The 25,705-nt window shown below is 41.0% G+C and overlaps 1 protein-coding gene across 1 annotated transcript in view; it reads right to left on the reverse strand.

Annotated features, from left to right (window-relative positions):
- LOC104270598 (teneurin-2-like) overlaps positions 1 to 25,705 on the reverse strand; it is a gene marked incomplete at both ends in the record, with an annotated part of 98,576 nt that overhangs the window by 10,546 nt on the left and 62,325 nt on the right. Inside the window, 8 exon segments of the mRNA XM_009865004.1 lie at positions 602 to 834; positions 4,435 to 4,455; positions 7,415 to 7,664; positions 9,166 to 9,309; positions 10,401 to 10,668; positions 11,366 to 11,627; positions 13,224 to 13,343; positions 17,423 to 17,633. Of these exon segments, the coding sequence (XP_009863306.1) occupies positions 602 to 834; positions 4,435 to 4,455; positions 7,415 to 7,664; positions 9,166 to 9,309; positions 10,401 to 10,668; positions 11,366 to 11,627; positions 13,224 to 13,343; positions 17,423 to 17,633 (1,509 nt within the window).

The raw sequence follows: 25,705 nt of genomic DNA on the forward strand, positions 1-25,705 counted from the left end.
CAAAGAAATGGGGCCTTTCACTTTTAAGGTCACCTAGCTATTTTCAACCACTGAAATAAAACCCCAAGACGTTTGAAATATCTGGCAATACATCCGATTAATTTATCCTTACAATTAAGACGAAACAACGGGGGGAAAAAAATAAAACCTTTAAAACAAACACATCTCCAAATCTCCACATCATCTTGAAGCATTTTGTTAAAAATGAGAAACTGGAAAGGTCAAAAATCCTTTTATTTTTCCACTGCCTCTGAAGAAAAAGGGGCTACACAGAATAAAAACTCAGAGAGAAGCCACAGCAGGCAGTTTTACTCCCCGGAGACTGTATCTCAAGCAGTAATGTGCTTCCCAGTTTACACGCTTGTTTCTTGAAGTGAGCGGTACCCTGCTAATTTGTGTTCTGTTCTCCTTTTGCAACGCTCAGTGTTGGGGTAATAAAGTTTGCTTTAACTAAACAAAGCACGAACACTTGCCAATCCACTGCAATTAAAGCCCAGAATAAAAATTACCGAGCAAGGAGTGATTTAATTGCCAGATAATTATTTCCACATCCAGCCTAGCCTCACGCAGTCATTTTCTCCAGCTTCTTTGCCTACTTTACCTCGAGGGCTCATTAGGGTCGCGTCCACTGCCTTTCCTCCATCCCCACATCTGGCTTCATCAAAGGGCAGGCATTGCTCTCCAGTCCCTGCCACCACCTCGGAGTTACCAGCTAGGTCTTTCGTGCCAGTGAGGGACTTGACTTTGTAGATCCGTCGGCTATTGGTGTCCGACACGTACAGTGAGCCTGAAACAGGGTCCACGGCCAGATAGTATTTATGAGCGGGATTGTTGCTTTAGAGAAAAAGAAAGCATAGAACAGAAACAGCTGAGCAGTCTAGAAACTTCACAGGCTTTCAGAGCTTGGATACTCATCAGGCACAGAGAGATCTGGAAAGAAAGTCTGACACCTTCGCACAGAGGCGGGGTCTGAAGGACTACCCTCTCGGGACTAACTCGATTAGGGCCCCATCGGCATTTCGGAGTGACTGTCCTTTTAAATCCCATTCATCCTGCTACACCAAACCCTGCACAGCTGAGCCCGATATGCCAAAGCTGTGCAGCAGGCTGCCCTCTGGAGCTCTTTAGCCCTTTACATCTGCTCCCGGTCAGTTCTCTTTGGCTTATCGCTACCGGTTGTCCTCCCTCTCCGCCACCTTTAACTTCCCTTGAAAGCAGAAGTCAGAGGAGCAAGATCAAAGAATCAGCTTCCAAGTTACTTATATTATGCCACAAGATCTTGTATAAATAGGAGGCAGAGGCATAACAAATTTATTCCTAAAGCAAATTTGTTCTCATTCATTCTTATCAAGAATCTCATGTATGGCAGATGAAGTTGGTTATAAAACTAAAACCAGAGACCCCAAGTGTCTGACTTTAACTCCATAACCTTCTGTTATTGAAAAACCGGTCCTCGGTTTGTGATTACAATGGGTGCTTATACAAAAGCTACTTCTCTTCTGAAATATATGGTTTTTGACAGCTTGTCACATTTTGGAACTGCTTTAGCAAATCATCTGCAAATTGAGAAATGTCAATCTTTGCCATATATATACATTCACACACACAGAACTGCAGCGCAGAAATATTTTCCAAATCTTGCCTGGCTAGTTTAACTCAGTTTAGTTGGATTTTAAGCATGACGTGAGTTTTCCAGCCTTTGGAGCCTATGGGTGAGTGTAAATAAGGTCAATGGTGGTTTCAAAGCATAGAAGACAAATGAAGACGGGAAGAAAAAAAATGAAGGTTACTTACCAGTAACCAGAGATACTTGCCTCCAAATATCCACACTCCTAGTTTCATGTGGCTAAAGTGCCCATCTCCAAGAGTGAGGATACACAGAGGGAAGTTACGATGGACATAAGCCAGTTCTCCATCAGACTTGCTGAAACTATAATAAGGCCACTTTCAGCAGATGGATTATCAGCAGCACAAAGATGGCTGCGTTCATGTGGTTGTGACCAGATTTGGAGGAATGAGGATGCCCCAAAAGTGTCACTTTCTACAGTTATCTTTCCTCTATGTCAGTCTTTGACATGCCATGATTTTAGGTCAGTAACAGTTTGTTCTAGAACTGTAGAAAGTAGGAAGGAGATTGGTTTGATCAAAATTCAGTAGGCAGAGGTAAAACCATCCGCTGAAGTCTAGGAGTGTAGAAATTAGAGATGAAAAAATACAATAAACAGAAAATACTTGGCAGATTTATTTCATGCATGGATCTCAAAGTACTTTAAAAAGATGGGTATTGCACCCATTTTACAGAGGAGGAAACTGAGGCACAGAGAGGTTAAGTGGTGTAGACAAAGTTATGCAGGGAGACTAGTGACATGCTTGAGATTAGAACACAATCTCTTTATTTCCCAAGGTCCTCTCCTTATCTTCAGCAGTAGACTGCACCTCTTCACTAGACCCTTATCACACCTCTTGTCATCCCTCCAAAAACAAAGCTCCGTCTTCTTTGCCACACAGAAAAACATTTCTTTCCACTTGCAAGACTTCTCCAGTCTCTTGAGCATCTGAGCCACACGGATACCTGCACACTTGCCATTCTTCTGAAACTCTGCCCTCTTGTGCTTTGCTTTCCCCTTACACTGAAGAACAAACTTTGGTGTCACACTAACGTTGTGCCTCAACTCACAAACACGCCCAAACTTAGCTCAAGGCTTTGCAGCAGCAGCAAAGGAGCCAACAAACGAGTGCCTCGAGTGCATCCCCCTGTTACCATGGTGGGCTAAGTAAAATTCAGGTAAAGAGTAATGACAAAACATGGACTGATTTCCCTCTCCTCTCTTGCAGTCAGCTCGCCCTGCCTTTCTCCTCTGGAGTTCCCCCCAGGGCAGTTTTGCCAGGGAGCCAGTCGTGAGCTTTTGTTCCAGATCAAGGAGCAACTCCCTGGAGGTGCAGACCTGCTGCGCCGCCTTTGCTCTTTCCTGAGCTCGGTAACGGAACCGACAGGGGAAGATGCTCCACGTAGAATATCTGAGGACTTCAGCAGAAAACGACTGGTGGAAGGTGACATGCACTCACTGCGTCCCCAAAGAAACTACGAGACTATCACCTTGACCAGGGATGTATCTTATACATGAGTAGTAAATACTTCTCAAACCAGCATCTGAGCAATTAAAAGACCTCTCCTTCTTTTCTCCGTGCCCTTGTAATCTTTTACTTGAATTACAGGAAGCCAAGGAATGTACCTCGTTTTAAAAGATTTTCCCTAATATTCAGTATTGCTCAGAGGCCTCTGCCAATGACGTCTCCACCTGCCCTCCCCAGCAAATGCAGCTTTGCTCTGCTCTGTGCGGGAGCTGGGTGCCCAACATCACGTCGTCCTTCCTGTTCCTCTCATTTGTGCATCACATTCACAACAGCACAGCTAACAGCTTTCCTTCAAGTTTAACCAAAAAGAGAAGCTGCCCAGAGCAAATCTGTAAGCCCCTGAAAAATTAACTACGCTTACTTCACGCAAACGAGGAGCCTTCCAGCACCACCAATACTCATTAACTAACTGTGAACGTATTCACCCAAGTAAGAAAACTCGGTGGCATTACACTTGCTGTACCAAAATATATTCTGAGGGGAAATCATACTGTTTAGTTCAGACCATCTTTTGCATCTAACTTGTATTACAGTCATGGAAAATATGGTTTAAAAAGGCTGATGCACAGGACACTATGGAACAGTTTACAACAGCTCTTCTTGTTCTTGCCCTTGATATTCCCCAGAGTGAACATCCTCCCTGTCCCAGGTGTGGCACAGAAGAAGGTACAAGCATTTTCCTACACTGCTGCCATCTGGAAGGCCTACAGCTCGGGTGAGATGATGAAAAATCTTTTCTCCTAAAGTCCCAAAAGGTTACACCTTCCTCCTCAATCTTACAGTGACTGCATCTAATGTTTGGACATAACCAGCCCCACAGGTTGACTGACCGTTAAATGTATTTGATGAAAGAAAATAGAAACTAAATTATGAAAAAGGACAGAGGGTTCAGAAAATCATTAATGACCAGAAAATGAGTTTTTGACATATTTGTAGTCATTAGTGCTTTTGTGAACCTTTCTGACATTTGCAGAACTGCTGTTGTAGTTTACCTCAACATCTTAGACCAATTAATAGAGAGCAGGGAGAAGTGTTTATATAGAAGTTAGCTTGGGGTTCATTATACTTGCATTCTACTAGAAATTTTTAATTACTGTCAGAACTTATTTGGTTGCTTTTTGACTGCATTTCATAATTGCTAACGCTTATCATATTCATAACACACAATTAGCACGTAAAAATGTTTCTATATATGGTACATGAAGAACATAACATTACACAAGAAGCACAACACAAAAAGCAAACACAATGAGGCAAACAAACCATATCAAATTATATGGGAAAGAGCTCGTGTCTTACCTATGTTTAAACTCTTTATTTCTTTATAGAAAGGGAACAGAAGAAAAAAGAACAAACAGTTAGCTGGAGAATAGATGGTAAAGCAAACATAGTATTTGTTTTATTTTACAAAAGGACACAGGAGAAGATTTCTCTTTTCAGCACTAGCCTTAGCTTGGCTTACAGATGAAGAGCGACTGGGAGAGAGAGTTGCAAGCTAGTTCCCTAGTAGGAGACCCCTGCCCCCACCCCCCCAGCCCCCATATATTTTACAGGAAACTTTCTGGACGGTAGAAAGAGTTTTCGTGTGGGTATGATATGTGCAGCTTGTGGGCTAGGAGGGGAAAAAGTTCTCTGAATACAGAACTGGGAAGGCAGAAGCACTGTGCTTCAGACACTGTCTGCCAGTTGGAAGCAACCTCTTTAATCAAAATAGTTTAGTCCAACAGGTTATTTCTAAACAAGTTTCTGCTACACAGCTTATTTTCCTTTCCTCCCAATCTCTAAAGTAATCATTGAAAGCAAGCTTGGCTGCTACTTGGTGTCTATTTAAACCTACCAAAGCAAATCTTAGGGAGAAAAAAAAAAAAAAAAAGCCTTCTAAGTACCTAAAGATACTGTAAAATGGGAGATACATAGCATTAACTGATCGATGGTTTACTGTCTAAACACAAAGTCAAAGGAAAAACATCCCCCGCTTTCGAGAAGTAAATTAATACATTCGCTACACCACAGTGTTTCCCTGTGTTTCTGTCATTTCCATTTAGGAATATCCACTGAACGAAACAAATTGGTGCACAGCTCCTGAGCTGCAGCACTCAATGCGCAGCCCCAAACTTGCCAAACCAACATCAAGCCTGATGTGCAACATTCTTGAGTCAAAATTCCTACTGGCCACTGAGATCAGGCACCTTCGTAAAGGACAGTGCGAAGCAAATGTGCACACTGGGATATTCCTTACTTACAAAGTTACTCAAGATTTATATCAGCTTATGTAAAACCAAAATTGCATCTGCCCTGAAATCGAAATACAGTGATGTATTTGGTTTGTATTTTGGTAATACTTCTGAACATACTACTTGAAACATTATTCAAGCTATTTGATATTGGCTGAAGACTCTAATTCAGACTTAAATGGCTCAAATCTTCAAACTCACACCCATGTAACTCATGGATTTTAAGGTGATCACTAAATCACAATTACTGCTGCAGATGATGTTTGCTGGAACGGACCTCAGCTCCCCATAGAGAAACAGGGAGTACAAAAGACTACACTGCAAATCCTAATAATCTCATTGTTATTTCCAGCTGCCCAAGAGCACTCAAAATACAATCACTTTAGTGCTAATTCATTGCTAATAGTTATAAGAGAGGCTAAAGAAGCTACACCACTTTCATAAAAGAGAAGTGGACAAAAGCAGATTAAGAAGTTCATCTTCTGTTTCTTTACTGATGTCCTTTCCCATTTTCCCTGACACATGTTGGAAAGCCCAAATTCTCTCTTGCATAGAGAGAAGGCAAAGTACTCGGACTAATACTGTTGGAGACAGCACCTTCCAGGATCAGGGTTGCTAGGAAACTTTGCTGCTGGCTGATATTAGGAAGTAAAGTGCATATAAATGCCTTACACTAGGTGTCCTAATTTGAAAATGTTTTTTTTCACCTATAAAGCTGTAGTCCTATTAACTAGAAAGCTAAACAGAACTGAACAGATTAGAAGAAAAAATAAAATCAGCGTATTCTATATAATGCAGAGTTACAGTGTATATTGATGTAAATATTTATTGCAGGTCACACATCCATGCCGGCTACCTTCTGCGGTTCATACTGAGCTGCTAGAATAGAGCATTGGATGATCTATGATTTTTTTTTAAAAAAATAAAAATATGAGGCAGCCTGATGATGTATGAGGTAGGTGTCAGAGTGATTTCAGAGTAGAATTGGCCTAAATTAGATTTCAGCTCTCTTACATAAAATCAGAATTCACAATAGTGACATCAACAGAATGACATGAATGGAAGAGAGGTGTAAAATAGAGGTAGGTCTCCTGTTCTCTAACAGTCCAATCATTTTACACTTTTTCTTACTAATTAAGAAGTAAAAGTACAGTGGAAGCAGAGGAATTGGTTACTGGCCATATCATTTAAAACCAGGCTAAGGACCTAAATTCACTTAATGTACTTTGCAACTATATCCAATTTACAAGAGCAATAATACTACTGCCTGACCAGGCTGCAGAAGTATCAGAAGATAGCCAGTGCAAGCTGGTTTTCCTCATTTTCCTGCAAATACTCAAGAGTGCTGTAACTATAAGGTCCAGTTGCACCAGTTATGGTCTGAAGCAATAGCTCTTGCCTCTCCTAGAACAATGGAAAAAGGAGATGGAACAGAAATGGGTGAAGTGGTACACTCTACACTCATGCCTTCTCTGTTAAGTGACCAAATCCTAACGTTGAGGGGCATGGGGCAGGACAGGGTTACAGAGATATAACTTCAAAAATTTGAATTCTGAGGACGCAAAGTGACTCTGTCAACCTTAACTGCCCTTGTCAACCTACAGAAATCACCTACAGGTATGGGAAAGAGGTGGAAAAGTGGCTCTCAAAACCATTGACAGGAAAACCTTCCTTCTAACCTCCTAAGACTTTTATCTCTTTGCTTGTCGCTGTGGCTCAATACCTAAGGGCAGTCAATTCTGTAGTTTTCAAACAGAACTAAGCCATGTATCGTACTGAGGGGAGACTGTATCAAATGATCATCAACCCGACAGAAGAAGATGGTTTGTGCTTTTTGTACAAGTTGGTTTGTAGTCTTTAGTCCTTCCTTATAGTCACTGCTCTGGTAAGCTACAGACTTTGAACTATGTATTTCTGTGCCCCATTTCTCCACTGGAATTTAAATAGGTTGAAAGTGACAATGTTTTACAAAATTATAAAAAGTAATGGTAAAGGCTGATTTGAGCACAGGCTACAGAAATGAAGTGCTAAGATGAACATCTTACCTCAGCTCCAATATACTGGTAACGTTCCTGGATGGAAAGATACGCCGAATATAGTTAAAATCTCCCACAAAGAGGCTTCCATCAATACCCACTGCCAGCGCTACAGGGGCCAAAAGCTTATTTCCTTCTGCCAAACCGTTGCAGCTAGGGCAGGATATGCTTCTTCTGCGCCCGTTCCCCATAATGCTGGTTATCACAGCCGGCTGCTGAGTCAGAAACTGATTTTCTCCATTGCCTTTGTGTAATATACCTAACAACAAAGAGGAGGAGAAGTGGTTATTACCATCGTTCCTTGTAGGGGGCTTGAGGCAGTTCTCTTTCAGCAGCCGCTGGGAAGCCCTGAAATGACTCCAGCATTTGGTTCTTTGGTGGCACAAAAGGAGTGCAAGAGCTTTGCAGCAGTAAAAATAAAGGTGTAACGAAGATTGTCCATTAAAAAACACATGTGTACACTACCACAAACAGATCTTTGGTATTCATTACGGAAAAAACCCAAACAACCTGCTGCTGTCCAACTTTCTGGCCTGGCACGTTGGTTTAGACTGTCTTGTTAACTGGGGAGCAAGGCGGCAAACAGCGGAGAAGACGTGTTCCTTAGTTGTGGCCCTGGATCCTCTCGCTCCCACCATTTCCGATGTTCCACTTGGTTTGAAATATCGTCCCAACCTCAATGTTCTCTTTCCACCTCTCATGGAAAATGAAAAATAAGAAAAGGAGGTGCCGGAGGAGACTACAGCCCAGGAAATGAGAAGAGAGAAGGACAAAACTCCTAGAAGGACTGCTGAGCAGCAAGGATAAAAGGCAGGAAGGGAGCTTGTGGGAAGGATCCCTATTAGGCTTCAAGAAATGCCTTTAAGATAGGATTTATTTTCAAAACATTTGTTCAAAGAACAGGGGCTTGGAGAAGGGAGTGGATTCTCTGTCAGAGTGACCATTTTCAACACCGTCAAAGATTGCAGAAATCTGGCTGGAAACCTTCAGCCTCGTGCTCTTTTGGAAATGCAGTTGTGTGATCCCCGTGTAACTGGCTCCCCACCGGTGCCAACAGTGAGGACCAGGGGTTACCCATAGGACTGTCTCAGCAGAGTGTGATCCGCTGCGCAGCGCTTCAGTTGTGCTCAAATAACTTGCTCTCATCTATTCTGAACAACACTTTAGACCTCATCAGCAACAACAGACTTTTATTTTTTAACGCGGGGATCAGCGGACGGCTGTATAAAACACTTTACCGGGATCAAGTGAAATATCTGCTAAGCCTTCAGCTTCCTAACAGCCTCTGGTAAAATAGGAAGACCAGGAACATTCAGCTTAGGACACATAAAGGCAAAGAGAAGCGAGGAAAAACCAAACAGGTAACAAAAAAAAGACAAATGAGACTCGGTATCTTGTCACAGACTCGTGTTCCTATTAAGCCTGACCTCAGATTAGAGAGGAAAAGGTCAAACAAAAGGAACCAGAATATCAGAAAAAACAGGGAAGGAAGGCAGAAAGACATTACAGGGGAATAAATGAACAACAGAGCAAGAGGATAAAGAATTGGACTTTGTGAAATTCATGCTCTGCAGAACAGTCAAAAATTCATTAAAATTCTAAAGAAATTTTCTGCCAACCCCACACCTTGCTGAGCTAAAGATGAGACAAAGATGGTGAAGAAATTGCATTTTTAATGAGTAAATATAATGCGAAAAAAAAAAGCGTTCAGAGATAAAAGACCATATAGCACAGAAAACACATGGAATTAACTAACTCACCACTCTTGACATTAAGTACGTGATGTTTATCCAGAGACCATCCTCCTAAATTTGAAGGATCTAGTTCAAATCCTTGCAGCAGTGCTGTCCTCTTCTCCCATAAAATGAGACTGGGGCAAGTCTCATATTCAAAACCCACAGAAACTGAAATAAAATAAAATCTAATATACTTGCTGAACAAACACCGAACTAAGTGTCCACAGCACATTAAAATCATTCAGCATTCAAGTATCTCAGTCCCCTCAAGAAGATGGAGTGATTATATTCCTCTCTCTTATTCTACAATATTAAATTCAGATATCTGACTAGACACAAATTTGAAACTTCATTCCCATGTACTCTGTGGGGATCTGCTCACTTTGAATTGCTGGTGTTGGGAAGTGACTGATTTGGTGAGAGGAGAGTGAGAAATACAATTTTTAAAATATAATAACAGGAGAAGATCAAACTCTTGATTTGCCAGATGTTCACAGCATCGTTTTGTGTGTACATCTTACATACCATATACCAAGGAGCTGTGAAAATTCTGTGTGCTTTTAAGCACACGTGCACTGTGAGCATTACTCAGGAAAGCCATATTCTATGCAATAACATAAGAAAGAAAAGCCATAGCAAAGAAGATTTTAGAAAACATAGAAAAGAAATAAGATTTAAAAAATACATTTTTCTTTCCACAGTGGCAAGGCTCCGATGCCCATTTTTATCACTACTGTATCAAAATTATGATGATACTCAAATGAAAATGAAAACTTAAAATATTATGACCATCACTCCTTTTTCCCACCCACCAGAATCAAGGAAACAAAAAACAGCTACAGAACTACAAGACTGAACAGCATTAGAAAACCACCATTTTAATTTCAAATGTATTATACCACAAGAGTCTACAATAATGGCATGCATGAAAATCCAAATGCACCGAAGAATGCCAGCCAGTCCAACACGAGGTTCATTTGTTAACTGAAAGAAAATACAAACATAGTGATGGACTAGGTTTCACCCAAGTTCCTGTGGCCAGTTTTTCCCACTGTCTGGTCTAAACCTTCTAAGGAAACCCAGGCATGCTGATGCTGTTGAGACCCTCTGAATAACATAACACAAAGATAAATTGTGTCAGGAAGGCAAGAACTGTTCAGGCTATATATTTGCTTCTCCATAAGAAACTTCTGCAGTTTTCTTACTAAGAATCACAGGCATCATCTCGGAAGTTTTGGAGCTTGTATATGCTGACTTACCTACAGCATCTGACAACCCGTAAACCTTCTGACCATACGCATCTGTTTTGTCCCAGATAAATGTATATGCCAAGTTGGGAGACGCCTGAAATGATTTCTGAAACAGATGCCCTTCTACTGCTACCATCAAGTGAACTTTGATCAGATTCAGCGGCACGAGCGTCTGAGTCATGGTGATCTTAAGCAAGGATTTGTATCCAGCAGTGCGGGAACTCAGGTAGCTGAGCTTTATACTAGAGCCGGGGATCTCAATTTCTTCATGAAGAACCTGAAGAGGAAACAGATCAAACACTTTACATCAGCACTTTATTTTTTTTAAGAATAATATCGCCTTGCATATTCTTATGAACTTTAAGACTTTCTGCTATGGGATATGGCTATCCTCAAATCAGTGCAGGGATGCAGTTCAACTGACGTTTCTGGCAAGTAATTACTTGGCATCGGTGTACACTTCTTTTTGAGAGCTCGCTACTGGCAAAAATGCAAATAAGTACAAGTAGTTGTACTGCAAGTTGTATGCAAGGGGAACGTAAGAAATACAGTCATAGCAACCCACAATTCCCAGTAGTAGTTAGTATAAAGTCTGACTGAACCAAGTAGTGAAACTATAGTAGAGTTTTCCTTTGTTCTAAATAACAGACAAGAAAGCAGCCTGAGGTTAGCACCACACAGCCAGCCTTTGCAAAATTCTCCTGGAAGACCTGAGCTGTCAAATGAAATATAGACATATACTTGAAATATCGTATGATGATGAGAAGGCCTGAGGTAATCAAATGTGTCTGGGTGACAGAAGCCTGGGATATCTCTGCAGGCCTCCTTAGAAAACCTGGTATCTGTCGGAAAGAATGCAACTCCACAGAGGCATTTGCTACAGCAATTTCGGGGGACAAATGGTCACTGTGCTCAGGTCAGCAGTAGCATCTGACCACTGATTTCTACATCCTTTTCACTCACGCTGGTCTTACCTGGGTTTCTGGTACAATGGGATTGCGGCCAGGAGCGTCGCTGAAGAAAGTCGAAAGCGGTGACGAAATGATGACGGGGTCAGGGCGGACAAAACCACTTAGATCACAGCTGGGAATGGAGTTCTCCTCTGTCTTCATCACGAGCGTGTCCATGGCATAGAAGCTGTTCCATGGCAACCACACTGTCCTTTCCTGACTCATGAACGGGGCCCGTTCAAAGTGCAAGGTCAGCGATGCTCCACCATTTGCAACCAAGTCAAACCTGGAAAAATGTGGGCTTTAGAAGTAACAGGACTGAATAATTCCAGTAACAGCATCCCTGACTAATGAAATAGGTATATAGCTACACAGCTGTACCTAGAGCAACAGAGACACTTGAAGTGTCATGTTTGAATGATCAGTAATGGGATATTGAACCTCTGGTGACTAAACCACTGATAACCATGACTTGAAGTCACTGAGGCACACCTAGTTCCTTTATAAAATCTGCATTAAATAATCAACAAATACCCAACAAAAAAACCACCACATCTATTATTACAGGTCACCCTTACACACAGAATCAGCAGGGGAGCCAAGTTCATACTGAGCCGGACACTGATTTCGTCCTTTCCTAAAAGGTGCTGCCCATCAAGCACAGCACAAGTGGACATGAATCACAGAATGGCCTAAGCTGGAAGGGACCTTAGAGATCATTTTAATCCAGCCTCCCTGCGACCAGGGACGCCACCATCAAGGACACATGGCAGTAAGAGAAAAGCAATGAAAAGTTTTGATGCTTGTGTCCTACAAATATGATAAAAATTACTGTCCCCAGGACAATCGATTTGTCGTTTTTCAGAGAGATCAGGTATTACTCCCAGCCCCCTACATCATCACAGCAATCATGTGGAGCTGCGTGGGCATTCTGAAATCTGGCCCAGGTGCAAAAAATACTTCCAGGTTGTTCTGACAACAGAAGTAGGTATCAGTCGTTTTGTGTAAATGCTGGCAACGTAACAAATTACTCAAAGATTTCAGTAATCTATTCAGCTCTAACTACAGTTCAGCTCACCATTTACTGTAATATTAAACCACTGAAATCAACAACATCATACTTTTATTATAAGAGAATAATATTCTGGGAAATGTGGAAATTAAATACTCCCTGTAGTTCAGTTGACTCATATTAATTATTTCAATTCAACTGTTTGCATGAGAGATCAAGATAAAATGGCAAATGTTTACAATGCATGTGGCACAGATAAACTGGTTTAGTTACCACAGCCAGTAAACTAGATAAACCACGACACATGGATTTTTGTGTATCTAAATTCGTGTGCATTTCAAATCAGCTGATACAAGAGGGAAAAAGCACTTTTTTTTTGCACAGCAGGAAATTGTCTAAATGCATTCAATTAGAATCTTTTGACTACATTCTACCCTAAAGAAACTCAAACGATAGTGGATCTTCAAAAGAGAGGCAGAAGGGAACTTTCAACAAAATATACTATTCTACAATGAAACCACTTTTTTTTTTTTCTGTTGGTGTTTGCCTGCCTTGCATTTTAAAATAAAATATTTCTGGTCTCAGCTGGATATTACTGTAGTCCACAAATGTTTTCATAGATGCAGAGCAATTTATCTGAAAGGAGCCTGCCTGCTAACACGTTATTATCCAAAGTCAGCCTTTTCATATTTACTCACGGTTAGCATTCAAAATGCCACGTGAAAAATTACTTTTGTGTTTACTTAATAGCTCTTTGCCCTGGGAGGAAAGCAATGCATGGTACCACATGGTTCCATTAGATCGTGCCATCTGTTAATCAGCAAAGACACTCCACAGGAAACAGGGCCCCAGCGAAGCAAGGAAACTCACGTGCCGTCCTGCCGAGTGATGGTGAAGCCGTACTTTGGATACTTGACAAATGACACGTTGACCCCAACTAGAGGAGTTCCATCTGTAGTCACCACTTGGCCTCTTATGAGAGACACAAGACTGAAAAAGAAAGACCACAAAAGGTATGAAAGTGAGTTCCAAAAGGAAAGTGACATTGTTTATAAACTGAGCAGTGGAACTTGCGCCTCATTTACTTTAAATCCAATTTATTCCAAGGATTTTTAGAACACTGAAGATACGACAACATTGCCCAGCTCCCTCTATATACTTAAATCAGGAAACTGCTTATCCATGCAGTGAAGGGGTGTGTACACACAGCGAGAGTTCGTGCTTTTTTTGTCTAACGAGGCTTTGTCTCATTGTCTAATGAGGCTTTGCAGACTAGAAAGCCACCTCACATTCAGCCAAGCCCGAACCCGAAGTCCCCCTGGAATGATGATGGGGCACTTCTCAAAACCCTCCTTGGGTACAAGAGCCTGCCTGTGGATGCCCAACACACTTGAAAAACACAGCGTGCGCCATGCCTCTTCTTTATACAACCGATTTTCCAAATTAATTTTCCATTCCATTAATTTTCCAAATAAATTTTCCATTCCTTCATCCCAGGGAGTGCCTGTTGTTTGTACACTGCATTTGGTCCTGGTTTGTAACCTTTGCTTTTCGCTTTATCGGTGGAGGAAAAGGATTTGGTTTTAAGGTGAGCTTTACGCACAGGCAAAGCAAAGAGTTTTTTCTCTGCCAGCATGGTAAGCAAAGTTGCTTCACCTAAGGGAGGTGAAGACAAGTGACTCCTGCAAGAGGCACAGTCAAGCCGCTTTCTCCCCACTCTTCTGCTCTCGGACACGGCCGTGCTGCTCCTGCCCCTCTCCTCTCCCAGCTGCAGAGGAGTTTCCATCCCCTGGCTCCATTCCCTTCCACCTTCCCTCTACCCTGTGAGGGGAGCTGGAGGGTAACAGGGAGGTGGGAAAGGAGAAGCTCCTTGCAGGTGGTTTCCACTTCCGCATTGGAAACGTGGGAAAAAGCAGAAAGGTGATCCTGGGAAATAGGGGGAGAGTTAAATCCTGCCACAACCCATCATCTCAGCGACTGCAACATGGCATGTCACTGTAGTTTCAGGTGAAAAGATTCCTTTTTTGACACTATGTGCTTGCAGCATGAGCCACCAACTCTTGTCTGCAGCTGTAGAGCGAGCCAGAAAATGAAAAGCCCCGTTTGTGAAGTGTCTGAGCCAGCAGGACTGGAGCCGCCCCTGAACGTCCTCCGGCTTCAGGCGCACGGGCAGGCACGGCATCCCCAACCACATGGTCCTGGACCCGAGATTAAACCCAGCTGGGTTGTGCTGAGAGCTGACAAAATGCAGCCGTGTTCTGGGACAGCTGTGATGCTTGCATCAGCCCCTGACCAGAGAACATCTATTTCCACTAGCACTATCAGGGCTCGTTTTCAGTTTTTTTTCTGCTAACTCAGAAATCTACATCACAGCACCTTGAACACTTCAAACTGTACCATACTGGCTATTTAACAACTACTTCCTCATTCTTTTAATTGCAAACAAGGTATAATCTTTTCTTCAATATTACGTAAAAGAAACTAATTTACAAAAATGGGCCATTTCTGTTACTTTTCCTGCAGAACTTTCAACCGTTTCCTGATCCTCCAGGTCAACATTTTGCAACAGAATATGGAATTTAATAGAAATTGATACCTGTTGAGAAAATCTACTTGGGAATACATTAGACTAAGCTAATTGTCTTGGCGTTATTCATTTTGCTTGGATGATTTTATGTTACAAACACAGAGAAATAGATGTAGAAAGACAACCACTCAAGCTTCTATAGGGAAACAGTGCAGAAAGCAGAATTAGAAAGAAATCATCATATAGCAGAAATAATAATGTTCATGACTTAATTTTTCTACCTTCCATTTTAATATTTCCGGAAATAATTTGAAGAAGAACACAACCTTCCCTTTTATTTCTAGAATGCCAAAATACGGAACACAACGGATATTAAAATTTATAAGAATACTAGGATTTATAAGTAATATGTTGACTAATAATCACACACAGGGCAACCTTTTTTTTTGTAATCTTTGTAAGCTGATACACTAAGCCCATTTTTTTTTAACACAGAAGTTAAATATGTAAAAACACACAGCTTATTATTTTTTTCCCTAAAACTCTTCACTTCATCTTGTTTCTGCACAGTAGTAATCAGTGACATCCAAATAATTTTGCCATCAATACATTTTGTTATTTATTGCTTTAGTAGGCTAGGACATAACTTCTTTTTCTTATAAGAGTGCTGGAAAAAATCATAATCACTATTTTGTCCCACTTTTTCATCTCTCTCAATGGAATGAGAGGTTGAGCTAAGAAAGACAAGCCAGGACCTTTCACGGAATCTACTTCTTGAGACTATAGTAGCTTCAGTACACATGAAACTTGGAATCTAACCCTGTGGCACTTTTAAAAAGTTTTAAAACTTTGAATTTGACAGTATACATTCGATTTGCCTAAAATTGGTACCAAAAATAACAGCTGAGCTGTAGAATTCTCAAAAGCACCTTCATTACTTAGACTCTAAGGTCAATTTCAAGAAGCCATTAATATGTCACTTGCAAAGATACGTTAAAGTTTTTGACGTACTTCAGATGAATAAACCAGAACTAACACTACCACTAGGAACCCTTGAAAATGTATTTTTTTTTAAAAAAAAAATCTAAAATTTCAAATGAGATTTTTTTCAAAGGAAACTCAGTTGAGCTCCTGCTTAGTCAGAGGCTCCTAGTCTAGAGCTCTAATTCCTAGACTGTTTTGAAGCCTCCAACCCACATCCAGAAAAAAAGCAGCTTGATTATTTCTAATAATTTCTAATATTTCTTGGATGGTGCAAGAATGTTTGCATATCACTACACTCATCTTGAAATTTGGAATGGTAATCTCCTGCTTTTGTAAAATATAACCAGGCTGTGGACTATCTGCTTTTTATGCTGGAGCCCATATTCCTTTTCGGACAAATTATTCAGCCTCATTGATTAGTAAAACTCTCTCTTGTCCTGTTTTCCTTTTCAGGTAATATTATAGAAAACTTCAAGCAATTTCTTTTTACAGAGGTGATGAAAAAAAAAATCATATCAAATTTATATGAAGATGGGACAACTTTCTTCCATATTTTCCAAACTACTCCATGTGTTTACGCATAGAGTATTTTATGGGATAGAATAAAGTCTATATTATATAAAGTAGGATCCAACAAGACTTTTCTGACAGAATAGGGAAATCATTGTGCTATTTGAGCATCACAGGGATAAATACAATGGGGACTTGGTGTATCCAGAAACATTATGATCCTCATTTTACAGACAAATATTTAATGACTTGCTCTACATCACCCCGTAAGCCTATAATGAAATCCTGACTGAAAAAACAGTTTCAAGTCACGAAGTGCAATCTTTTAGGCGTTGTCTAAAATTAATTCTTTCTTCTGTTTTAACTTCGGCAATATGAACATAATCAGCATATTCATCAATTTCTTAGCATTCTTCCATAGAGACATATTTAAATAATATTGATAAATATAAACACTGCTCCTGTAAGCATACAGTGGCATCAAATATCAACCATGTGCTGGCTTTTAGATTCATTATAAATACAGAATTGATAATCATATGAAGAGCAGACATAGAGAAAGAAAGCCAAGAAGAAAACAAAAAACTAATCAGATGTATTGATGATGCAAGTAAAAAATCCAAGTAAAACAGTTTTATATAAGGAATAAATAATAAACCTCCTTACATTACTGCATTTTAAAAATAATTTTAAATGTTATTCCATTACTGAAACTTGTCTTAAAAGCACTAAATAAAGTTCAATCTCTAACCTGGAAACCAGTTTGCGTTTTCCCTTGTTCTAGATTGCAGTTTTCAGAAGCTCCTCTTTCAGTGGTAGAAACCTTCGAGGTATTGTCAATATGTTAAAATGCTAATAAAACTCTGCCATACAAAAAAGGCCAAACCACAGATTACAGAGTATGCTCAGTGGGAATGATGCCTGAGACGGAAACAGGTGAAGCACGTGGAAAGAACCTCCTGTGTTAAAACAGGAGTGAAATCCCTGGGAGGAATTCTTCCCGTACAACGCAACCGCACCGACACCACATCGTATTTAGAGCTGCTACCTGCTGTTGAAGGGGTTTTCTCCCGGGATGATATGAGTGCTGTCCTTCCCCACCAAGAGCTTGATTCGATCGTAGAACGACTTCACAGCCGGAGAACCAGAATGGCTCTGCTGGATGATGTCGAGCGGGTCGCGGGAGCCCCGGCACAGCAGGCTGTTCTGACACGTCGACTGGAGGCAGCAGTCCGGGTCGAGGCAGTCGACCAAGCCGTCTGAAAAGTAAGAATCAGCTGGCTGCAGGAGCGATCAAGCGATAGTGTCTAATGGGCATCTTAAAATGCTGGGGAAAAACGTTCCCGCTTGCTCTTCATTAACATCCCTACACTATAAACCCCATAACTGGACCAAAAATGCAACGAGGGCGAGACTTTCTCAGTGCAGTGGTTGAAGGCCACTGCTGCTACAATTAACTCAAACCAGCATTAGATACGAACCTGTCCCAGAGAATCATAGAATAATTTCAGCTGGAAGAGACCCTGAACTCCATCGAGTCCAGCCTTTGTCCCAGCCCTACCAACCTACTAAACTATGCCCCCCAGTGCAACATCCAACCGTCTCTTAAACACCTTCAGGGACGGGGACTCAACCCCCTCCCTGGGCAGCCTGTTCCAATGGCTGACAACCCTTTCAGTAAGCAAGCTGTGAAGGGATGAAATTAAGAAGAAGGAATAGCGGAAGTAGTACAGGTTTTTTTAATTAGTTTGTTTGTTTCTTATTTTGTGTGTTTAAAAAAAAAACACAACTGTTTATTTTACAGACTTTTTAGACCTTATTGTAAGAGTCTTGAGAATTATGCTGCTTAATTTCATTTGGGGAGACAAGGGAAGGAGAGGAGTACTGCAGAGAAAGTTACCATTACCTAAGCAAAAACTACATTGTACCCATTTTTCGTAATTCATAGGGAAGCGCTGCTGGAACACTCACCTCCCAGAGATACCTGAATCAGAACTTGTTCACATGCTTGGATAAGGAAGGATCAATCACAAAGCTGGTGGGTTCAATCACCATATTACATATTAGGTTGTGCATCAACAATATTTCTTAAGTATTTAAAAGAAAAAAATAGAATATGAATATCAGAAATTAAAATGGAATCCTCAGTCTGGAGATGGATCTGTATACCTAGATCACAAGTCACTATTTCTAGCACACACTGTAACAACTTTTAGCATCATCCTGTCCTTTGATATCAGCATTTAACTGAAATATGTTCTCTCAATGGAGTTCTACTGTAATTTAGAAATCAATAACCATTACTTTATAATATTATAAACTCTAACAATTTAGAAACATTTGTTCATCCACTCTGGCAAGAATCAGGCATTCAATCCACAATCTGCTTTGGTCTCTAAACTTCTAGAGACTCCTCAAGGCGTATTAAGCTGATTTTTTAATAGAAATATGGTCTGGGCCCATGATGAATATCATACACGAGAGAGAATGTACCAGTAGGTTAGTTGACAGAAATGTCTTAGAGTAAGATCATGGCTCGTGTAGTTTCAAGATTTTCAAATACACAACAGAGCAGCATCACCCTACAGAGCAATAAGGGGAAAAACCAGAGCAACAAAATTAAAACCAACCCAAACTCAAACCTATAAAAGCTTTCTTATTTTACAATTAGCCTTGTATTTCCAATGGACTGTGTGTGCCTGAAATGACTGTTTCTGACTTAAAACCCAAACTGCAAAGTTATGTTGACAACATTCCATCGAGCCGTCCAAGGAAATTTAAGTCAGACAAACTACCTTGTTGCAGGAGCTACACACTGCTTTAGGGTCAGTTGCCTACTTGCATTAAGAGCTCCATTCATCCCAAAATCCTTTCCAATGTGGTGGGAGGAAATTTTTTTTCTTTTTTTTTGCTACAGTGCATTTCCTACCCTCTTTATATAATAATTGTAAGGATATATTAGCTTCAGATTGTAACTGAAGGCAGTTTTCCCATTAAGCCCTGAGAACTTCTTCTCAGCATCCTGTGTTCCTTCTCCATTTGTGACACCTCCTCAGCTACGGACTCGAGGCTGCCCACGCTTTAGTCTGCTCAGTTCTTTTACTCAGGTGACCACCAGTCAGCACATTACAAACAGCAGAAGCAAAACACAGGATATAAATTACTCCCTTTGATGAATTTACATTTGCCTGTTCAAGCTGCATCACATTTTTTGGTACACCCGTTATTCGAGGTGAGCATATGTTATGGCTGCAGCGACCTCATCGCGCAGTAGATTATGGGATGCTGTGACCGAACGCTTCTGATGACACCATGAACTTCCAATTGGCATATCAATCTCTCAGCGTCCTGTCAGTCATGCGAATCACATCTTTATGCTCGCAAGCCCCCTTGGATATAGTCTGACACTGCAATCTTCAGTAAATTACCCTGTCACTGCCAATCTCACCGTTATCTCACAAACAATCAGGCAGGCAATCAAACCACTCTGAATTGCCAGTTCAGGACCTGGGAGGCGAGAAACATCTCCATTCAATACCAGGGAGAAACCTGGGTACAATTCCCTTCATGTAGGAAGGTTTTTACGCGGTTATGTGAATTTGGACTTGCACGCTTTCAGATGCTTACAAGAATATTTATAAGTGACAAGCGTATACTGTAACATAAACGTACACGATTTACTTGTTTGGAACACTATTATTTATAATATATGGCAATATTCTCCAGCACTAATTTATTCCCAGACGGCAGAATTCGGGAGTCAAGATATTTTTACCTTATGCCAACTAGTTGATCCAGCTTGTTGCAACGGCAGAACGGAGCACGGATCTGTTCAGCGTACGCAGCCAGATCCTGGGCACTGCTGTTCGGTGTCACAGGCTCATACAACGCTCTACTGTCTGCGTTCATAGTTGCAGCGCTGCTATTATATGTTTTGTTGCTCTGAAATCTCTGATTCTATGTACCAAAGAGTATTGACTTCTGTCAGAAGGTATTTGTATCTAGTTCAAGTTTGCCTAATTTGCTATCCAGACGTATTATCACAGAACGGCTGAGGTTGGCTGGGATCTCTGGAGGACATCTGGTCCAACCCCGCTGCTCCAGCAAGGCTACCAAAAGATGACTGCCCAGGACCATGCCCACACGGCTTTCGAGTATCTCCACGGACGGAAACAATTTCCCTGGGCAACCTGCTCCAGTGCTCAGTTACACTCACGACAAAAAATTTGAGCCTGGGGTTCTTCCTCCCCAGGTGCAGAACCCTGCACTTCATGAGGTTCCTATTAGCCTGTTTCTCCAGCCATGTTGCATCGTTATATATGAACTAAATTGTTACAGAATCATTCAGTTGCGTTAGACTCAGTTGATTAAAATAAGGGCTAGAAAAAAATGTACCTTCTGTAAGAGAAAACTCTGCCATAAGCATGAATTTTAATTAGAATTCAGTACTTTGTTTTTTAATATATATTTCAGAGCTTGTCGTCTTCCAGATTTCCTCAGGCACACTGAATTATTTATATGGTTAATTCAACGACAAAACCCTCACCATTAGCCTCACCAAGATACTGCTGCTTTTCATAGCATACACATCTAAATTTCAAGTCATCAGTTAGCAGCTCTCTGAAACTCTTGTGTGTTAAAGGGAAGACACTGCAGAGGGAGTTAAGATGGTGCTGAACCTCCTCCAACAATTTGAGACTAACAGTCCTGACTTGGCCTTAACCGAGAGGAAATTTTGATCTGATTTAATCTGGTAGCACAGGATGAGCTCTCCATTGCTGTCTGTGGTTCTTCTGAATCCTCAAATCTTTTCAGAATCAAAGCAGCTGACATGGCATTCCTCTGGAGGACTTCACTTCTGCTAACGGACAGACACATTTCTTGACTTTCAGCAAACCCTTCCACAAGCTCTTTGGCGGACTTAACCATACGGCAAAAAGAAAATCTTAAAGTATCACATATAAGTAGTAGAATAATTTACTCGCGCACACCAAATTGTAAGATGGGCTTATTAGTATGTTCCTCTTGAACATCCATCACTGCAAGGCCTAAAAAGCTCTCAGTAGAAGCGCTGATGTATTTTACGGCTAATGTGTTTAGGACCTCTCAGCATCAGCGTTCCTTCACTGAATGTATTTCTCATGGTGTTCAGGTCACTGGATTCCAGAACTGTGCTATGCCTTTGGAAAGTTGACGTTTGAGCTATTGTGGGGTTTTTAACTCCTACAGGTAAATTATCTTTAGTTTCCGCTCCTCATCAAATACTTGCAGGTTGTGCTTCAGGTTCAATTCGCGTCGGAACAAGTCAACTGCGACCTGACATCCAGCTGCTGGAGAAAGCGCTTCCTGAACCCAAAAGGGTTTCCAAAACAAAACTTCTGAGCCCATGCTCAGCAGAGGGCATCCTTACACTTCACTACCTTCAGGAGCTGGTGACTTTCATAGCCTAATTCCTGGAAATACTTCTTTTTCCAATAAACATTTCAGACTGATGATTAAAATGGAGGCAGAGGAGGGGAGGAAACAGCAGCTACTATGAACCCTGAGGGCAAAAGGGCCTTTGATCACTCTAAGGGCAAATTAGTTAATTTATCATGATCCGATTTTAATTATGTGTAGTATTAATATACCCAAGGTGAAAGAATTAGAGATGCTCTGTCAGATTATCAAAAGAGTAGGCCTTCTCTCTGCCAACACAGAAATATTTTAATTGAGCTCTCAAAGTGCAGGCAGAACTCGTTCCACACACAGGCTATTCCACAGCCCAATGTATCTTACTGCCAGGAAGTTTTATCTAATATTTAACCCAAATTTTCACTTTCATAGCTTGATTTAATTCCAGTTAGTTAGCGTTATTGGCATACACCCTTCAGAATAATTCCTCAGAAGTTTTTGGTGCGAACAAGAAAGAAAATGCTTCTAATCCTGTTCCAACCATGTTCCTCAATTAGCCCAAGATGAAAGTCTCTCCATAAGCTGCCAGGGTACCCGGCACACCAACGGCTTTTACAACAAACAGAGGATTTTCAGAGCCATAAACCCAAACCAGAGCTGCCTTTCAGGAAAAAGCTGGGTCGTAAAGCCCAAATTGGGACAAAGTGGAATAAACCCGGCTTCTGAGTGAACGGGGTGTGCCTCTCAATGCCCCAAAAAACTCCCCGAGGGGGTTTTGAACTACCCTGAATGTGCTACAGGCAGAACAACAGCCCCACTCCCCTTGCCCGCTGGGGATCCCTGTGCTGCCCTGAGCTCTGCCCGGAGGGGAGGGAGATCCTCATCCCGACGAGCACCACTTGGAAGAAACTGCCGCAGGTGTGGCTCCAGCTCCGCACAGAGCGCTCGCTGCTCCTTCAGAACCCCTGAACGCCGGCAGATTATCGGCGCTCCACCGTCAACCCACGCAGTGCTTAGAGCAGAGCTGGCCGGGAGGGCTGCAAGATGAAAATGGTCTTGAAAAAAAAAAAGTTTGTTCGGTTCCAGTGCACACATAGATACCCACGCAGCAACCGGGGGCTCTTTAAACCCTAGAATTTGCAGTCGCTGAATTTCTTGCTCTTGCTTCTCCGTGGGTTGTAAGAGCGTGTTATTGCAGCAATGTATCCCATGAGGGACAGTGTAAGGATAAGCTGGCTAATGTGTGTAAAGGCGATTAGAGGCTGACACGAAGTCTGAACGAAATCACATACAAGTACACTCCTTAGCTCTCGCTGAACTTGCATAATGTCTAGTTTTGATACAGATTTTGTATTTGAGCCTATATGACTCACCCTGGCCCCCATCCGCTATAGATTTCAACTACTCGTTACATTTAATGCTCTAAAAGTGACTATTGTACAGGCTCTGGGAAGGCATTTTCTGCGCCAAGAGTATTCTGGGTATTTATATCAGGAACTTCATAAAATCTTTTGTCTGTGTTGAATTAGGGACCCCTGCTGAGGCAATGCTTGTTGAGGCAAGTTAAATTACATGATTTGCTTTTGTGCTGTGAAACACTTGTATTATCCTAAATGTCACGAGCCTGATGCAGTATCAAGTCACAGGATTCGTTATTTTCTAAAAGCAATTTTTTCTAAATGTTTATTGCGGGAAGACACTTCTCTTTTCTTTCTATTCTCTTTCTGTCTAATTTCAGAGATGAGTTTTCTAAGACAGCTCAAATAAACAGCCTTTCAACCAGTCAAGTGTACTGTCCTGACAGTGAACTTTCCTAGAAATATATTCCGCTTCTGAATTGAGAAGAACTCATACTGGAGCAAAGAGCTGCCTTTCTTTCATTCATTATCTTTAATGTATCGTGCCAAACAGAATTACTGCCAACTGTACTTCTTGGTGGGGTTACAGATATATAGTAACAAACTGAAGGGCAAAATTTGCCTCTGGAGATATGCACAGCTCTCTTTGGAAAGCCAAGTGGAAATAAATTAGAATGTATTTTAAAAAGAATGTCCCACTTTGCATAACAAGCAAGGAATTCCTCATTCTATTTAGCTTAGTATTCTATGCTGCTATGGGTTGCTTCCTTTTCTTCTCCACCCAATTTTAGTTGAGATAATTGCATTTTGAGGAGAAATGTGGAGTATGAAGCGATATAAGCAGTTACTGCACTGTTTAAGCTTTTTTTTTTGACCTGCCTGTATCTCTTCTCTCCATTCTGATCAAATCTGAAATAAACAAATTTAGCAAAATTTTGATAACTTTCTTCTTTTCTTTCTCTGAGATACTAAAAATTCTTTCCAATTTTGCAACAAGCAAATTATTATAAAATAGGTGTTGTATAAAGATAGGTATAAATAGCCACTGCAGTGATTTCCTTATGCAGTATGTCAAAAGGAATATGAACTTTAAAAGTAATGTACTTTCCCCTATTCCTCAGAATATCATTTCTAATCCCTTAATTTCGTAAAACAAATCCACAGTGAATTAAATGGGTTATACATGTCTATTGGGGGGATTATACATTGTAATCGCAATTACAGGTCTTAAAATAAAGCTATTTCTAATCCATCCAAAAGATGCTTAATAACTATTAGACTACTGAGGGACTGATTAAGGGAAGGGATTAGATTTAGAAATGGCCACAGTGAGTAAATTATATAATCCAAACATGTTTTGGAAAACAGAAGCATTTTCCAATTTAAAAAGATCTTAAAATGTGAGCCAATGCCAGCTGACTTTCAGTAGGCTTCCTCCCTAAAGATAAACAAATAAACAAACAGCTACTTAAGAGACTTCCAAGTTTTTTCAGCAAAGTAGCCTTTGCAGCCTAGTGACCCTAGACAGGTTGGTAATTAATGCCCAGTTAAGCCCATATCTAGATTTGATGTGTGATGGCAAGGACAAATACAGGTGAATCCCCCAGTACCGCCTCGGATCACGCACGGCTCCGCTTGAACAGCTCAAAGAGGAGAAAAGAGCTTTGGACCCTCCTCTCTTTGCTCTGGGATCCTGTATTTTTTACATAATCCACCCTGACATCGCTTTTAGAATGAAGATTTGTAAGTCTCAACGAGACAGGGACACATCCGCCTCATCTAGGAATAAAGCAACTAAAGGGCATTAATCTAAACTTGGAAGAAAATATTAAGTAGTCTTTCATTTTTCTCTTTTTGAACTATGGTAGGGAGTTTGCATTGCGGCAGGTAATAAGACAAACGGGAATCCCTCTGGAGTCAGTGGCAACGCTCTTCTTGACATCCACAAGATGAAGACTTGGCCCGAGGCCTTTGCATCTGATCGTGAGATACAAGTGCAATAAGAATGGCTGAACAGCAAAAGAGCTCTAAAATATGCTAAATCTGTAGCTGCATGGGGAAGAATGGAAGACAGAAAATGACAGTTCCATTTCAGGGACATGCTGAAGCAACTATATTTTAACAACACGAATAGATGGACAGCAAGGAAGGAGGTTCAGCTGCCCAGATAAGGACCTCATTTAGGCAAAAATTTTTATTTTTAGCTACCCTACTGCCTTTCGAAAGAGCAGCCTGTGTCTTCAGTACCACTCCAGGACTACTTGCTTATGTTAACAGAGCAATATTGGTGATGGAGCAGCAAATGAATTCAACATTTTGCTGCAGATAAACTCTGTCTAGATTCAAATGAAAAGACTGATTGGGAGGAGAGGAGATTTCTTTAACTTTCAATAAGCTTGCACTTTTTGTGAAAGTTAACTTCTGGTAAATAGATGATACTTTAGCATTGACTGCCATAGAACAGCTTTTAGCTCCAAGGAGAAAACAATTTTATCTGCTCCTTTACACACACAATCACAACTACATAAAGGTGTGGCTGGAAGCAGAGCACACATATCCCTTCCTGGCCAGATGTGTAG

This window comes from Apaloderma vittatum, unplaced genomic scaffold (genome assembly GCF_000703405.1).
Source record: "Apaloderma vittatum isolate BGI_N311 unplaced genomic scaffold, ASM70340v1 scaffold13992, whole genome shotgun sequence".
NCBI classification, from domain to species: domain Eukaryota; kingdom Metazoa; phylum Chordata; class Aves; order Trogoniformes; family Trogonidae; genus Apaloderma; species Apaloderma vittatum.